This window comes from Apodemus sylvaticus, chromosome 21, assembly GCF_947179515.1.
Source record: "Apodemus sylvaticus chromosome 21, mApoSyl1.1, whole genome shotgun sequence".
Taxonomy (NCBI): domain Eukaryota; kingdom Metazoa; phylum Chordata; class Mammalia; order Rodentia; family Muridae; genus Apodemus; species Apodemus sylvaticus.
The window spans coordinates 18343508-18360729 of NC_067492.1; the positions used below are offsets into that span (position 1 = coordinate 18343508).

Sequence of the window (17222 nt, forward strand, 5' to 3'; positions counted from 1 at the left end):
GTGCAAGTTCCAGGACAGCCAGGGCTACACAGAAAAACACTGTCTCAAAAAGCATAACTTTGGGGAATATTCATTTTCATTATATGAGTAGCTGTTTCCTAGGGACTTGGATTCCAAGAAAGGTAAGCAAATTACTTTTGAAAGGTGCTAATTACTTTAAAAGACAATTCTAGTTTGCCCCGATTTGTTTCAACTTTCTCCTTTGGTAGGCTTTGGTGTTAAGATGTTGAGTACTGCCGACATGAAGAGCAGTCAGTATATTCCTATGCACAGCAAGCAGATTCGTGGACTATCTTTCAGCAGTCAGTCCAAAGGCTTGCTCCTCTCTGCCTCCCTTGACAACACTATTAAACTGACCAGGTAAGGGACTCAAGGGAAAGGTGGGGCTTGGGCCACTGTGTGTCAAATTAGTCTTAAGTGTTAGGATGCCTTTAATTCTTTTATTGATCTGACGGATTGTCTTCTTTTAAAAGTATCTAAGCAGCCAGACACATACCTTTAAACCCAGCCCTCAGAGGCAGGCTGACTCTTACAAGTTTTAGGCTGACCTATAGTGAGTTGTAGGACAACCAGAGCTATGTAGAGAGACCATCTCAAAATAAGTAAATGAATAAAATCTAAGTCTGTAAGCCCTGTATAGTGTTTGACACCTGTAATCTTAATACTTGGGGTCCTGACAGGCATGGAGATTACCCTAGCCTAGTTTGAGGTTAGCCTGGATTACATTTTGAATTCCAGGACAGCTTGAACTATAGAGTTAAATCCTGTCTAAAATCAAAGACAGAAACATAGTTATAAATTGGGGAGTTGTGGTAGCAGGTGCCTGTAATTCCAGCCCCTGAAAGGTAGAGACAGAAGGATCAAGACTGAGGTCAACCCAAAAATGCATGAGACTGGGCAAAAGAAAACGGGGGGGGGGGGGGGGGGGGACACAACATAGCAGCATAGCAGGTTACTAAGTTACTGTGAGGTCACCTGAATCTAGTATCTAGTTTGTCAGTTTTTATAGAGCTGCAGATTGAGCCTGGGTCTGGAATGTGCAAGACAAGCGTTCTATCATGGCTCTGTCCATGCCATTTTTAATTTTTACTCTGAGGCTTTTAGTAATTTACCTAGGCTGGCCTTGTAATTGTCCTTTCTTTTGAATAGCTTGTATTTCAGGTCTGCATCAAAGACTGAGCTATCTTAATTCTTTAAAATTTCACTTAAAAATCTTACTGGGGTGTGTGTGTGTTGCCCATCATGTCTACTGTGCACCACCTGCATGCAATACTTGTAGAGGCCAGAAGAGGGCATCGGGTCCTCTGGAACTGATCCAGAGTTCCAGATGGTTGATAGTCCTCATGAGAATGAATCCGGATCCTCTCCAAGAAAAATACTGTTAACCACCAACCCATCTCTTCATCCCCTAAAATTATTTATTTTAAAATTACATGTTAAACTATTTGAATGAGAGCAGTATTCTATAGATGTTGGGAGATCATTGTTTCCTCATAGAATTGCAATGATAGCTTAGGACTACTTATTCCAGGGCTGACACCTGGATAATTAGTAATATAAACCAGACCTGAGTGTGGTCTGTTCTTTTGGAGCTGCCTACCTACTCCTTTTTACTCTTTTCTTTTTTTTGGGGGGGGGAGGGTTGGAGACAGGGTTTCTCAGTATAGTCCTCCCTGGCTGTCTTGGAACTCACTCTGTAGACCAGGCTGGCCTCGAACTCAGAAATCCACCTGCCTCTGCCTCCCAGAGTGCTGGGATTACAGGCGTGCGCCACCACTGCCCAGCTTCCTTTTTACTCTCAAGAATTCTTTAAAGGAGTTGGGTAGATCTCTGTTAGTTCGAGGCTAGCCTGGTCTGCTGAGTGAGTTCACAGACAGCCAGGGCTACACAGAAAAAATTAAACCTGTGTCAAAAAACAGACAAATAATATTCAATCTTTAAGGGTAAGATGTATAACTCAGCTGTAGTCCACGTGGCTGATAAGCATGTTATTCTGAGTTCAGTCCTTGGTGCCATGAAGATGTTAATTTACCCAATTTTCAGCATAACATTGTATTCTGTATGCTATAGATGCTGAAGGGGGAGGGGCAATTTAACCAAAAAAAAAAAAAAAAAGTCAAATGAAGTAGTGAGGAGATAGCGGCAGGAGGAACCCTGAAGTATACTCAGCTCAAAAACAAAGTACTTGTTACAGAAATCTGATGACTTGAACCCATGGCTGGGGGGAGAACCACTCCATAACATTGTCTTTTGAACTCCACATACACTTTTTTTTTTTTAATGAGGGTGAGAATGGCACTGAAGAGATGACTGTGGTAGAGAGCTTGCTGCTTTTCAGAGGCTAGGAGAGATGGCTTGGTAGTTAGTTATAAACACTGGCTGCCTTTGTTGGGTTCAGTTCCCTACCAGATACGTGGCAGCTTTCAACTCCAGTTCCAGGAGATCTGAAAACCTTCTGGCCTCCTCAGGAAAGGTACTCAAATAGTACACAGACGTGCATATGGGCAAAACACCCCATACTTATTAAAAGTAATAATTTTAGAATTTAAAAAATAGTTTAAAAGGCTGCAGACATGGTGGCTTATGCCTTTGGCCTAAGTACTTGGGAAGCAAAAGCAGGAAGATCACTGAGTTCAAGACCAGGCTGGTCTACTTAGCAAGTTCTAGGCCAGCCGGGGCTAAGCATTGAGACCCTGTCTCAACCCAGCAATACAGTGAGGAGAAGCTAGAGGTGTAGCTCAGTGATAGAACGCTTGCCTACCACTTGCCCCTAGGTGTCCTGCCTGGCATCTCTAAAGGTCTGGGGTTGAAGGGATGCGTTGTTAATGGCTACATCTGGGTGGTTGGATTAGAGTGTTTGGTTTTCCTGACATTTTTTACTATCTTGCATTGCTTGATGTGTGACGATTAACTACAGACAGTAAATAGAATTTTGTGAAATGTTTTATTATTAAAGATTATCACTGTTGTGTATATGATTTTCTTGATGTATAGTGGTAAAGATCTCTAATTCCACAGCCTAGAAACAAATACTGTGGTGCAGACTTACAACACTGGACGTCCTGTCTGGAGCTGCTGCTGGTGTCTTGACGAAAACAATTACATCTATGCTGGACTGGCCAATGGTTCGATTCTGATATATGACTTACGGAACACAAATACCTATATTCAGGAATTAGTTCCTCAGAAAGCCAGGTACAAAGAACTCTCTTTATGTAGGGCACAGGGTTCTTAATAGATTACTACTATATTAGTTCTTTCCTTGGAGTGTATCTTCAGTTGACCAGCAATCTAAGGTTGCTACTTTCTCACTTCAGAGTCAATAGAATTTGAGGCTGGGTATGGTGGCGTACACCTTTATTCCCAGATTTTGCTTGTGTAACTGTCCATAATCAAATTCATAGGAACGTGGTCTGTAGGGATGGTGTTTGTGAAGGGTATCTTAGCCTACAGTATTGATCATAAACTGGTAGAGGAAATTTAGAAACTAGTCTAATCAAAGCCAGGCATGGTGGTGCACACTTTTAATCCCACACAATACTCAGGAGGCGGAGACAAGCTGATGTTGGAGGCTAGCAGGTTCCGGGATAGCCAGGGCAAGGCTACACAGAGAAAGCCCTGTTTGAAGGGGGAAAAATGAGGGAGGGGGGAAAGGAGAGGGAGAGGACGTGGGGGTGGTTTTTAGGTATTTCGGTTTCGGGGTTTTTTGTTTGTTTGTTTGTTTGTTTAGCCTGGCAGTGGTGGAAGCACAAGCACACATCTTTAATCCCAAGGAGGCAGAGGCAGACAGAGGCCAATCTGGTATACAGAGCCAGTTCCAGGATAGCCAAGGCTACCTAGATAAATTCTATTTCAAAAAACAACAAAACAAAAATCATCTTTTTTCTGAGTTAAAATATGATTTGCTTTTAGGCTGTTTTTGTTACAGGGTTTTCTTCTTAATTTTTTTAATTTATTGTGTGATGGTGTTTTCCTGATATATATGTCTGTCTGTCTGTCTGTCTGTCTGTCTGAAGGTGTTCGATCCTCTAGACCTAGATGGAGTTATAGATGGGTGTGAGCTGCCATGTGGAAATTGAACCCCCAGTCCTCTGGAAGAACAGCTCTTAACCACTGAGCCAACTCTCCAGCCTGTTACAGGGTTTTTCTTTTCTTTTTCTTTTTCTTTTTTTTTTGTTTTGTTTTTTTTTTTGGTTTTTTGGATTTGGTTTTTTCGAAACAGGGTTTCTCTGTATAGCCCTGGCTGTCCTGGAACTTACTCTGTAGACCAGGCTGGCCTCAAACTCAGAAATCTGCCTGCCTCTGCCTCCCAGAGTGCTGGGATTAAAGGCGTGCGCCACCACTGCCTGGCCACTACAGGGTTTTTCTTTGGGAGCGTCTGATGTATCCTATTGGATAAGTTATTTCAGTGAAATTAGCCAGTTCAAACCAGGAGAGAGAGAGAGAGAGAGAGAGAGAGAGAGAGAGAGAGAGAGAGAGAGAGAGAGAGTGTGTGTGTGTGTGTGTGTGTGTGTGTGTGTGTGTGTGTGTGTGTGTGTGTGTGTGTGTGTGTAGAGACATATTTGTTGGGAAATCACTTTTTGGAGCATTCGCTGTTAACAAAGGAACGAAGCCAGGGAAGTCACCATGGGGAGAGACAGACTGAGGGAAGTGGGAAGAGAAAGAAAGCACACAGACAAAGAAATGAGAAGAGACACCAACTTGTCTAGGTAAACTGAGGAAAAAGCGAGAGGACATTGGACTGGGTCCAGAGACTAAAATAGAGAGAGCTGGGGAACCCTTGCTTTCCTAGGCTCATTTTCCCCTTCTGTAAGGTGACAAAGATCTCTATGGATATCTCTAGATGTTCTCATGCCCAGGTGTCTCCTGCCTTGGGGAGAGACCAAAATATCTGTGTTATATGGGAAAAAGCCTCTGGGGGAGGGAAAGGCAAGCCCCTGGGCTGGAAGTTCAGGGTAGAGGTTGGGACTGAGGGATACTGGGAGAACCAGGTAGGGACTGAGGGATGCTGGGAGAACCTGGAGCCCAGGTCCACTTCAATATGTTAAATGTGCGCCTCAGCAGCTTATGCTGGGTTTGAATCCCAGCTATGTTGAAAGAAGGTGCAGAATAATATATGTATTTTCTTTTTATTTCTCTTATAGAGATAGCTTATTGCTTTTTGGAGGGTGCAGGAGGGTATTTACCCTTCTGTTTGACTTCTGTTGAGTTGGGAATGTGGCCCAGGTCTCCTGGTCATGAGGTCTGGAGCAGCCAAAGTGCTGGATTTGGAATGTATGTCATGGTTTCTTTTTTTTTTGCTTCAGGTGTCCTCTGGTATCCCTGTCATATTTACCCAGAGCTGCGGTGGCTGCATTTCCTTATGGTGGGCTGCTGGCTGGAACCTTGGAGAATGCCTCTTTCTGGGAACTAAAAACAGACTTTCGTCATAAGCCTCATGTGCTGTCCTTGGAGCCAGGGGGCTTTGTAGATTTTCAGACAGAGAGCAGCACCCGACACTGTCTTGTGACTTACAGGCCTGGTGAGTTCTGAAGTTCTTAGGGGCCACTATTTTGATGGTTGGGAGTGGGGCAGGGGGGAGGTACAGGTAAGAAGAGACTGGGTGACTTTAGTCAGTCTAAGGCTGACAGGCTGTGCTGCAAATCTTGGTACTACAGTGAAGATGGTGGCTCCCGTTTCCTCCACAGAGCCTGCTTCCCTTCCCTGTATATTCAAAAGCTTCCTGTCATGTGCTTCTGAGATTGAATTTACCACTCCAGAATCCTGTGTCTCTAACAGCAGTGATAGAATGAGGTGATCTACCCTTGAGTCCATCTCGTCACCTCAGTCCACTGTCATTTGCCCCTCACTTCACCTAAGAAAAGGCCCCAGCTGGAAACGGCGTGATAATCAGATCAGGGTTTTAGTTGCTCCATATTTGAGTCCCACAAATTTAAAGACAGACAACATGGTTTTGTGGGACTTTCTACGCAGCTAGACTTGACTGCCTCCAAATCCATGGATAGAACTCCGAGCAACTATTAATATGCAGGTTTGTTTTGTTCCCACCTAAAGAAAAGAATCTATTCCTTATGGTCAGTTTGCTGAGGGTTTGACCCTTTAACTTGGTCTTGAGGTCCTAAGAGAATGGCATGGGCAGGAGAGACTGCTCAGTGGTTAAGAGCACCAACTGCTCTTGCAGAGGTCCTGAGTTCAATTCCCAGCAACCACATGGTAGCTCACAATTCTCTGCAATGGAGCCTGATACCTTCTATAGTGTGTCTGAAGAGAGCAATGATGAATACATATGAGGGAGAGGGGAAAGAGATGGGGAGGGGGGGGGAGAGAAGGAGGGAGGCATGAACTGTAGCCCTACTGCTCTTATGGGATTCTGGGTATTTACTGATGGTTGGCTATGGTGTACTGTTCACAGATAATGTCTTTGTCCTTGCAAGCACCTTAAGTTATGACCTGGAAATAGGTGTCTCTCTCCCAGCACATTTGTTTATACTGGCAGACAACCTTGTTGTGACTCTTACCTGGTCTGAGTCCAATTTATTCCTACCTAGACAGTTACTGTCTGAGAGAGCTCCAACCAGATCAGATTAAGATAGGTTCAGGTGAGTCACAGCAGCATAACAACTCACAAATAACAAAAGCAAGTTTACTTCTTAAAGCTCCAGGGAAAAGAGTCCATCTCTTCAGACCATTGTCATCTGCCCCTCACTTCACCTAAGAAAAGGGACTGGAAACAGCCTGATGCCGTGTCACCATGGCTGGCTAATGGACAAGCATCTGTGTGCACGGATTTAAGTTGGCACTAAAAATGGGTTCTCAGGAATCAACTCTAGTAATCAAATATATAACAGGTAGATTTGTCAAGTTTGTTGGTCAGATTGATTATCAGAGTGCCTGTTTGTGGACAGATCCTATCATTGCGTGTTTGTTTTGTCTGGGAAACTGTTGAATTGCTGCTTCTGGCCTTTAAAAGGCCTGTTACCAAATCGTGCTGTGACTTACATAGAAAGCTTGGGGGCTCTGTTTTATGTTTCCTGTTCTTGTCTGTCTCTCAGAAGCACCTTAAATATAACTCTAGTTTTGTGATTACTAGCTAATGGAGTCCTCAGTGGAAGAAGGAAAAATACCATTAGAACACTTGCATAATAAATTCCCCAGGTCTCAGAGGGTGCGGTGATTTTATGAAACCATTCTTGGAGTTGTTTCTCTAGTAGGAAAAACGTACTGCAGGTAATTTCCTTCATCCCAGGCCAGGCTTTTGAATTTCGTCTGTGCTAAGTTGCTGTATTTGCTTTGTAGAGCTTGTGGTTTAACTTATTTAGCTTTCTACCCAAATAGATTGTAAAAATCGGAGGTTCAGATACTTAATTTCTTTTGTTTCACCTCCATGAGATAACACTGATTCTGTGCCTCATAGATAAAAACCATAACACCGTACGAACTGTGCTATTGGAGATGTCTTACAAACTGGACGATGCTGGAGAGCCGGTCTGTTCCTGCCTTCCTGTGCAGACATTCCTTGGGGGACCCACTTGCAAACTGTTGACCAAAAATGCCATCTTCCAAAGCCCAGAGAATAACGGCAATGTCCTAGTATGTACTGGGGATGAAGCATCACAGTCTGCACTGGTGAGCCTATTTTAGTTTATATTTTAAAATTGTTTGGAGTTTGAGGGCCTAGCCCAGTTGTAAGGTACTTGCCTCTCTGAAGTATATGGGCTATGTGAGGGAGTCAGTCAGTCACAGGCTCCACCACACCAGTCTAAAGTAATAAGACAGCAATCCAGAAGACACCCCCATATTCTCCTGTGCTCTGCAAATGCACGTGTTGGGGCACACATATAAATATATACACATAGCTGGGTGGTGGTGGCACATGCCTTTAATGCCAGCACTCTGGGAGGCAGAGGCAGGTGGATTTCTGAGTTTGAGGCCAGCCTGGTCTACAGAGTGAGTTCCAGGACAGCCAGGACTATACAGAGAAACCCTGTCTTGGGGAAAAAAAAAACCAAATAAATAAATACACACACACACACACACACACACACACACACACACACACACACACACAATGGCTATCACTGGTAAATAGTGATTACACCATAGGTGTTAAAAAATATGAAGTAATATCACAAGTAAAGGGAAGAAAACAGGATTACTAAAATATATCAAAGTTTGCTTTCGGAATAAAATATAAAATATTTGCTACGTTAGCACGAAGGCCCGAGTTTAGATCCCTAGTACGCATGTAAGAAGCCAATCAAGGCAGCACATTACCTGTAGTCCCAGCACTTGGGATGTGAGGCAGAGTCAAAGCCAGCCTGGTTTACATAATGAGTTTCAGTTCATTGAGATCCTGTTTCCAAAGTAAAAAACAAGTAGAGTCTGGTGATAGTTTATTATACCATTTTTGCTGTTTCTTTTTAATTATTTGTTTACTTACATCCCAATTGCATCCTCCCCTCCCTCCTCTCCTCCCAGTCCCTCCCTCTCACCCCCTCCCTCATCGACACCCTTTTTTGCTGTTTGAAAATATTTTTGAAGCCAGGCGATTATGGCGCATGCCTGTGAGCCCAGCACTCAGAGGCAGAGGCAGGCAGATTTCTGAGTTCGAGGCCATCCTGGTCTATAGAGTGAGTTCCAAGACAGCCAGGGCTATACAGAGAAACCCTGTCTCCAAAAAAACCAAATCCAAACAACCAAAAAGAAAAAAAAAAAAATTGAGACAGGATCTCATTTTATACTCACTATATAGATTTTACTAGCCTCATACTTGTAAATAAGTCCTGCCTCTCTCTGCTTTCTGAATGGTGAGGTTAAGGACATGCCCAACATACCTCAGTTGTCTAAAACTTTAGCGTATGTTGTCGGGGATGGTAGAGATCGCACGAGTAGAGAGAGGTCTGGGAACAGGTGCGTATGTAGGCTTTGTTCTTCCTCTGTTACCTGGCTTGGGCTTCCAACCCTGTTCTCAACACTTTACAATGGCTCTCATAATAAAGCTTTTAGAAAATAAAACCCTTGCTAGGATGTGTGTTCCATGGCTGGAGAGATGGCTCAGCAGTTAGGAGGGTGAACTCCTCCTCCAGAGGAGCTGAGTTTGGTTCCGCACACCTAAATTAGGTGGCTCATAGCCAGCTATAATTCCAGCTCCAGGAGATCCACATTCTTCCATGGGTATCCCACACAGACACACACTATTAAAATAAATATATTTTTTAAATATATGTTCCGTGAGGACATTGACTTTTCTGTCTCTAGAAGGGACAGTATTTAGAAGACTTAGATGGCACTTAAATGAAAGAAACACTTTTCAAGCCAGCCTAGGGTGTGCTAGGTTTGTACAGTGTTATTGTTAGAGACAGTTAGTTATTCCCCACCTGGCCTGACTACCCTTTGACCGCTATTTCTGCTTGTTTTGTTTTTTGTTTGTTTGTTTTAAGTTGTGGAATGCTGGTAGTGGCTTGTTGCTGCAGAACCTGAAGACTGATGAGCCTGTCTTGGACATCTGCCCATTTGAAACAAATCAGAACAGCTATCTGGCCACCTTAACGGAGAAGATTGTCCATATTTACAAGTGGGAGTGAGCGTGGTCTCAAGACTTGCAGACACACTACACTGCCTGTTAGCCTTGCATTGATTTGACACCTAGCAACCCTGAGCCAAGATACCTGTTTACATGCTGGACCTGGAGCGTCTGGATCATGGTTCATTGAATCAGTGCGATCGTATATCACTGAGACACCAGGATTGGGTGTGCCATTTGCACCAAATGAGTCCCCTTGTGAATCTTGCCTGGACTTTTTTTTTACTTAAATTCTATAGGATCCTACAGTCCTCTCAACTACTATTAGGATATGAGTATGTACCAAGCATTTTGTGGTTGTGATAACCAACCGATCTAAACTGTCTCGTCAGTTAGGCTAATTGGCTTAAAAGTGGTACATGGAAGGCCTGTCTTGCTTCTTGGATGCAAAAGATATATGGGTGAGTCTTCCATTAAGCATAATATCTTGATATCTTAAGTAGAATTTGACCTATTTCCAAGTCTGAATGCTTAAAACCTTTAAGTGACTTGACTTTGCCCACACCCCTGCGCTGCTGTCTGCCCCCCAGTGTCTGGTACTTCTGTGTGGTATGCTTTGTGGCAAGTTACATCCCAGGTATCCATGCCTACTAGGATGTCGATAGGTCCAATGATGGAGATGGCTGATGAGCCCTCTGTAAAGCCCTGTGTAAAGCCATAGCTTTAAGCTTTGTACAGAAGTTTATTGCATTGTGGGAGGTAAAGAAAGGGACCGGTTGTTTGGGCAATTGTTATAGACTTGGGTTCTTCCATTTTAACTTGGGATACTCGGGGGTTTTTACTTCCTCCAATGCTTAAGGATATATAATTCCCAAGTAAAGGCTTCTTCCCCTGTCCCACTTTTTTCTGAAAGTATTATTGATGAAGTGGTTATTCTCAGGAAGGGAGCAGTGACTCGAGCTCTGTGGGCAGCAGAAAGGGAGACACTTGGACACTTCCGTTCTGGTGGTCCTCAACTGTCCAGCATTTAGAGGTATGCTCAGGTTACGGTTGTTTACTTTGCCTTAGGCTGCTCCACTAAGCCACAGCCCCTAGGACACCTTGTCTTAAGGTGGAGGCAACATGTCTTGGTTTTCTCAGATGTTCTTTGATGAAGCACTATCTTTTTTAATAAAAGTTCTTTGATGTCTATCAAACTCCTGAGCTATTTTGGGGATCTTATTGCCAACAGGGATTATTAAGGGAAAATTGTTATTTTTCCCAGGGTTCCGAGTTGTGGCTGTATCTGCTTAATGAAACCTTCTATTTGAAGATGCATAGTTTGTTTTGTTTTTAAAACTTAAAAGTAAGCTTTAAAAAAACGTCATCTTCCAGCCAGTTGAGGTGGTGCATGCCTTTCATCCCAGCACTCAGTAGGCAGAAACAAGTGAATCCCTGTGAGTTCAAGGCCACCCTTCCTACAAAGTGAGTTTTGGACAGAAAAAGAAAACTGTTAGCTTCCACAGCTTGGAGAAGAGTATCCTTCTCTCCCTCTCTATTTCCCAGATGAGTTTGATAGATTGATGATTAAGAGTAGCTGTCTGGGCCTGGAGCTTCAGTTTCAGGATAGGATTTAAATTAAATAGAATTCAACTAACTTCAGCAGGTGGCCATAGAAAAAGCTGTGGGTCTCAGGTTGGTCTGGGGCAGGGTTAGAATGTGACTTGCCTTGAAGAACATTTAACTAGGGCTGACTGGGGGTGGGGTGGGGAGGGGATTTTCTACCACAGAAGCTAAGCTAAATATCAAGCCTTGCCAGTTTTTGCATTTCCACAATAAATTTGGATTGGGGTAGGGAAGTGCCAGGACCTCAACCTGGTTAAGTTTTTTGTTCTACCACTGAGCTGTATTAGAGACCCAAAACTCTGTTTTGGAAGCAGATTCATGTTATGGACCGATTTTCCAAAGACAACATTACTCCTACTTGCAAAGAACGTCATCTCTAAACCCAGGCTCTAGTCTAACACCAGCAGGATCCATTTGTTTTTAAATCATATTCATAGGGCATTGGGGTTTCCGAATATTTGCTGTGCTGTGTGTGTTTCAGTGTTTGTTTTAATGTTAACAAAATAAAGAATTTGTAATGTGTAACACCAATCCCAGTGTCTTCTGCCTGTTTACTGGAGGCAGGAATATTCCTGCCTCTTGGGAAAGGTAGGGGCATAACCCTACCCTCTGAGCCTCTCCATCTCAACCAGTACTGGATATGAGTTACACAGGAGGGTCATTAGAGCTAAGTAAATACTTATTTAATTAGCCATCTTTGAGTCAGTCTCATGTCGCACAGGTACTTCAAGTCCCCATGTAGGAAAGGCTGGCCTTGCTTCTCGCTTACTTATACCTCCCAAGTGCAGAGATTACAGTTGTGTTCCATTGTGCCCAGTGTAAATATTTTATCTAAACTGGTAAGGTTCCAGCTGCTAGTTCTTTTTGCTGTTGCTAATTAGAAGTTTCATTTGCCTCTTAAATCAACCAAGTATAGGGACACATACTTGTAATCCCAGCACTCAGGAAACAGCCTGGGAAATTACAAGTTTCAGGACAGACTAGGATGGATGGATGGATGGATGGATGGATGGATGGATGGATGAAGATGGATGGGTAGATGGGTGGGTGGGTAGGTAGATTCCTCAGACTTCCCTGCTTGGTGGCTTCCTGTTACTGTTTTAAGTTGAGGCACCTATAAGGTAGGAAGAGATGGAAATAATTTCTTAAAATTATTTGCCAATACTTTGACTGGTGTACTGGCTAGTTTTGTGTGTCAACTTGACACAGGCTGGAGTTATCACAAAGAAAGGAGCTTTAGTTGGGGAAGTGCCTCCATGAGATACAGTTGTGGGACATTTTCTCAATTAGTGATCAGGTGGGGAGGGCCCCTTGTACTACCTTTGGGCTGGTGCTCTTGGGTTCTGTAAGAGAGCAGGCTGAGCAAGCCAGGGGAAGCAAGCCAGTAAGAAACATCTATCCGTGGCCTCTGCATCAGCTCCTGCTTCCTGACCTGCTTGAGTTCTAGTCCTGACTTCCTTTAGTGATGAACAGCAATGCAGAACTGTAAGCTCAATAAACCCTTTCCTCCCCAACTTGCTTCTTGGTCATGATGTTTGTGCAGGAATAGAAACCCTGACTAAGACAACTGGGTTGTCAGCAGTGAGCAAGCATAGGCCCTTGAGTTCTGCCTGCTCAGCATAGTTCTGGCCACTTGCTTCAGATTGTTCTTTCTTTCTTTCTTTCTTTCTTTCTTTCTTTCTTTCTTTCTTTCTTTCCTTCCTTCCTTCCTTCCTTCCTTCCTTCCTTCCTTCCTTCCTTCCTTCCTTCCTTCCTTCCTTCCTTCCTTTCTTTCTTTCTTTCTGATTTTTGTTATATAAGCACACTGTAGCTGTCTTCAGACACCAGAAGAGGGTGTCAGATCTCTTTACAGATGGTTGTGAGCCACCATGTGGTTGCTGAGATTTGAACTCAGGACCTTCAAAAGAGTAGTCGTCGGTGCTCTAAACTGCTGAACCATCTCTCCAGCCCCGACTGTTCTGTTTCAAATGAAGAATATGTTGGTACAAACATGCTTTATAGTTAGACTGGAAAAGGTGGAAATGTCTTCCAGTTGAACAACAAATAAGAGTACACTGGACCCCAGGAGGACAGAATTTATATAACCTTATATAATTTTATATAACTTTACTATAATTACAGAGCCAAGTGTTTCAAGGAAAGAGGGAGTTATGGGGTAGAAAGAAATCCAAAATTGCTAAGAATCCAAACAGCATTTTTTTTTAAAGTTATTGTATATGTATTCCTGACTGGTCTGCAACTCAACATGTGGCTTTGTAGACCAGTTCCATGTGCCTCTGTTTCCCGAGTGCTGAGGTTAAAGGAATATGCACTACATTCTGAGAAGACTGAGTTAGCCAGAGCCAAACTGGCTCTATGACAGGCTGTGAACTGGCAGTTTGGGAGACTAGACCTAAGTTTCTGTTCCCCAGAACTGGAAAAGTCCAAAACAGTCAGTTTCAGAAAAAAAACTACCCCTCATGGGCAGCCCATCAGGAGCTGTAGAAGCTGCCCCACCACCTAGCTTGACCCAAGTATAGTTAATCAGTAAAAGTCTCCAAAATCCCCCCAGAGCCTTAACCAATCACAAAGGCCCCTACCTATACCCCTCAAGATAGAACCAATCAATCAAGGAAAAGAAAGGCAAAAGTCAACCCACTCCTACCCTAACAGGCTTTAAATTGATCCTGCAAAATCCACACCCCTCGGTCTTCCATCCTGATGTATGGTAGACCCCTGCATGCAGGTTTGCTGTTGCATACTATTTAAGTCTGGGGTATAAATCTTTGTGAATCATGGACCCTTACAACTCCTAGTAGGTAAAGTTATGTATGTATGTATGTGTGTGTGTGTGTATATATATTTATATATAATATATAAATTAAAAGTTATATATAATATATAAATTTATATAAAATATACATTATATATATATATATATATCCCCCCAAGGCAGGGAGGCAGGGTTCCACTGTGTAGCCCTGGCTGTCCTGGAACTCAATTTGTAGACTGTAGACCAGGCTGGCCTCGAACTCAGAAATCTGCCTGCCTCTGCCTCCAAGTGTTAGGATTAAAGGTGTGCACCACCACTGCACGGCTTTTTTGTTTGTTTGTTTGTAAGAATCTTTAAATCTTGAATTACTCATTATCTTACAAGAAAGAAATTATTTTTAAATCCTAATGAAATTAAAACCAGGCATACCAGCTTTCTATAGGCTGAGCAGAAGGACCTCAAATTCAAGGCTAGCATTGGAGACAAATTCCATTTGCCCCATACCCCTCCCTGCCAAGGGAAATGACATGCAGATGGTGTTTCAGTTTTACATGCTCTGGAACAAGTAAAACTGTACCATACACTTACACTACCAAAGGCCAACTGTAACTACAACTCCAGGAAATCCAATGCCTTCTGACCTCCAAGCGTACTGAACAAACAGGCACATCATACATGTTTAAAATGTAAAAGCTCATTTCTACTCTCATGATTCTGTTTCCAGGACAATGTAGACAGATGCCCCACAATTTTTTTCTGTGCTGAAAATTCAAAACATAGATGACCTTGTAGCACTTTGTCCAGTAATGGACACTAGGCAGGAGGGCTGTCCTAGAGGCTCAGTGTGGGCCACAGCCAACATCTGAATCTGAATAAAAGAAAGGATTAACATTGAGGGGAAAATAGGATTTCTAGATGGTGGTCCCATCTCAAAAATAAATAGCCGGCTGGTGGTGGCGCACACTTTTAATCCCAGCACTTGGGAGGCAAAGGTAGGTGGATTTCTGAGTTTGAGACCAGCCTGGTTTACAGAGTGAGTTCCAGGTCAGCCAGGGCTATACGGAGAAACCCTGTCTTGAAAATAAATAAATAAACAAACAAACAAATAAAAATAAATCAGGGCTAGAGATGGCTGGGGCTAAGAGGGCAAGAGCACTGACTCCTTCCAAAGATCATGAGTTCAATTACTAGCAACCACATGGTGGTTCACAACCATCTGTAATGGGATCTGATGCCTTCTGGTGTGTCTGAAGACAGCTATAGAATACTCATATAAATAAAATAGATAATTTTTAAAAAATTAGTTAAAAAGACCTGGAGTTTTGTTATCTAAGCAAAACTCAGTGAATTGCCAACAATTGAAAATTTTACAGTTAAAGTTGTTGTTATGGCCTGACCGCCTAAAATAGTTATAAGCCATTTTGCTCCATGTCTGCCAGCTCTTCCATATTGTTGCCTGCCAGTAACTAACAGAAGGGACTTGGTTCAAGGACATGCTGACCACATACCCTGTTTTGTTCCACAAAACTTTATGGAGGACCCATCAAATCAAAGGTCAGTATGAACTGTTATGTCTATAAGACAGCTTGAGTCAGAGCTGACCACTGGGCAGCCCTTCCTGCACTTACATATGAGCTCACTATGTTTATGTGGCTGACACTGAAAATGCTACTAACAAGCTAAAAAAGTGTTTTTTTTTTTAAAGATTTATTTATTTATTATATGAGTACACTGTTGCTGTCTTCAGACACTGGATGGTTGTAAGCCACCATATGGTTGTTGGGATTTGAACTCAGGACCTTTAGAAGAGCATTCAGTGCTCTTAACCACTGAGCCATCTCTCCAGCCCCACTAAAAAAGTTTTAATACTCATGATCTGTTAGCCTAATGTTCTGAAATTCCCCTGTTCACATCCCCTTACCTTACTCAGGACCAATCAATTTAAAGGTTAATACTGATAATACTTTGCCTAGCAAACCAACTGCTTCCCTCCTTGCCCTTTAAAATTTTGAACCTGGTTTTTCCTATAAAAAGTCTACCGTGAGAGCAGACTAGTCCCACAATTAGGCTCCCACAGTCCTTTTTGAAATCCTGGATGTCCAATATCATTTTAAGCATTCAATAAACTATGCTTACTTAACTGAGGTGTTTGTATGGTTTGAGTGGCGATTCCTGAACCCTAGCAGTTGTATTTAGAGGTGTTGGGCATCCTGGCTGCCTAGGTTTGTGAGGATCCAGAAATTGCTCCACAAAGCACTCGAACACCAACCTCAGGCAGACAGGGCTAGTTTATTGAATGCACACACTAAGACTGATCAATGAGGGACATAGCTTCAGACTCAGGATCTGGAAACTGTGACCATGGACATTGTCCAGGGCCAGTTTATATAGAGAAAAACCATAATGAGCTCATAAGCAGTTAGAGGGGCTGCAGGGTGATCTGCCTTGTTCCAAGTTTCTTTAGTCATTCAGACATAATGGTTTAACCTGCCCCCTCTCTTGCTTGGCCCTGAAAGATGGCTGCTATGGCTGGAGAATTTCCAAGATGTACAGTCCTCAAAGCCTCATAACAAACCTCTGAGCAGAACAGGATATATAGTCCACTTGACTTGCTCTGAGCCAGTTTTTCTGTGTCTCTAGCTAAGCTGCTTTCTGTGTCAGCAATATAGGATTGCTGACGGGCCTGAAGCAAAATGACTCCAGTTAAGCTAGGGAAGTAAGACCAGGCAAGCAGGCTTCAATAAGTTATATAGTAAGAAACTGTCTGGAAAAATAATAAGACTAGTGCTATATGCTCAAGCTCTTCCTGATGATTATAGATCTGACTGTCTGATTTAAACACCGTCAGTGTTGGAGTGATGTCTGAAGATAGCCACTGACTATGCTGGCAGAGGCGGTCTAGTGACCGAAGTCTTTCTTTTTTCCCTGGTTTTCCTAGACTAAATTTCTCTGCATAGCCCTGGCTATCCTGGATTTGTAGACCAGACTGACCTGGAAGAGATCTGCCTGCCTCTGCCTTGAGTGGTAGAACTAAAGGCAATATGCCTCCATCACCTAACAACTCAAGGCTTCTTTCAAATGCGGCCTAAAAAATTGGTTGTTCAAGGCCAGGTGTGGTAAATGTCCATCTGGAACTCTAGTGCTTGTAAGGTGGAGGCAGGATTGAGGAGTTCTGTGTTACCTTATACATACTGAGTTTGAGACTACCCCTACCCACCCCCCAAGGATAAATCTCAAGAATTGGTTGTACCCAGCACCAGTTGGGGAAACGACAAAACTGGGCTGGAGAAAAGTAGGTACAGAATCTAAACCCAATTAAGTTCTGGGACCCAAGTTACCCAA

The 17222-nt window shown here is 43.0% G+C and overlaps 1 protein-coding gene across 1 annotated transcript in view; it reads left to right on the forward strand.

Moving 5' to 3' along the window:
- The window catches only part of Rfwd3 (ring finger and WD repeat domain 3), a 33805-nt gene extending 22146 nt beyond the window's left edge, over nucleotides 1-11659 (forward strand). Inside the window, exons 9-13 of the mRNA XM_052166191.1 lie at nucleotides 210-360; nucleotides 3019-3195; nucleotides 5307-5521; nucleotides 7415-7626; nucleotides 9441-11659. Of these exons, the coding sequence (XP_052022151.1) occupies nucleotides 210-360; nucleotides 3019-3195; nucleotides 5307-5521; nucleotides 7415-7626; nucleotides 9441-9584 (899 nt within the window). The 3' untranslated portion in view covers nucleotides 9585-11659. The remainder of the gene's footprint in view (nucleotides 1-209; nucleotides 361-3018; nucleotides 3196-5306; nucleotides 5522-7414; nucleotides 7627-9440) is intronic.
- Nucleotides 11660-17222: the final 5563 nt, after the last annotated feature.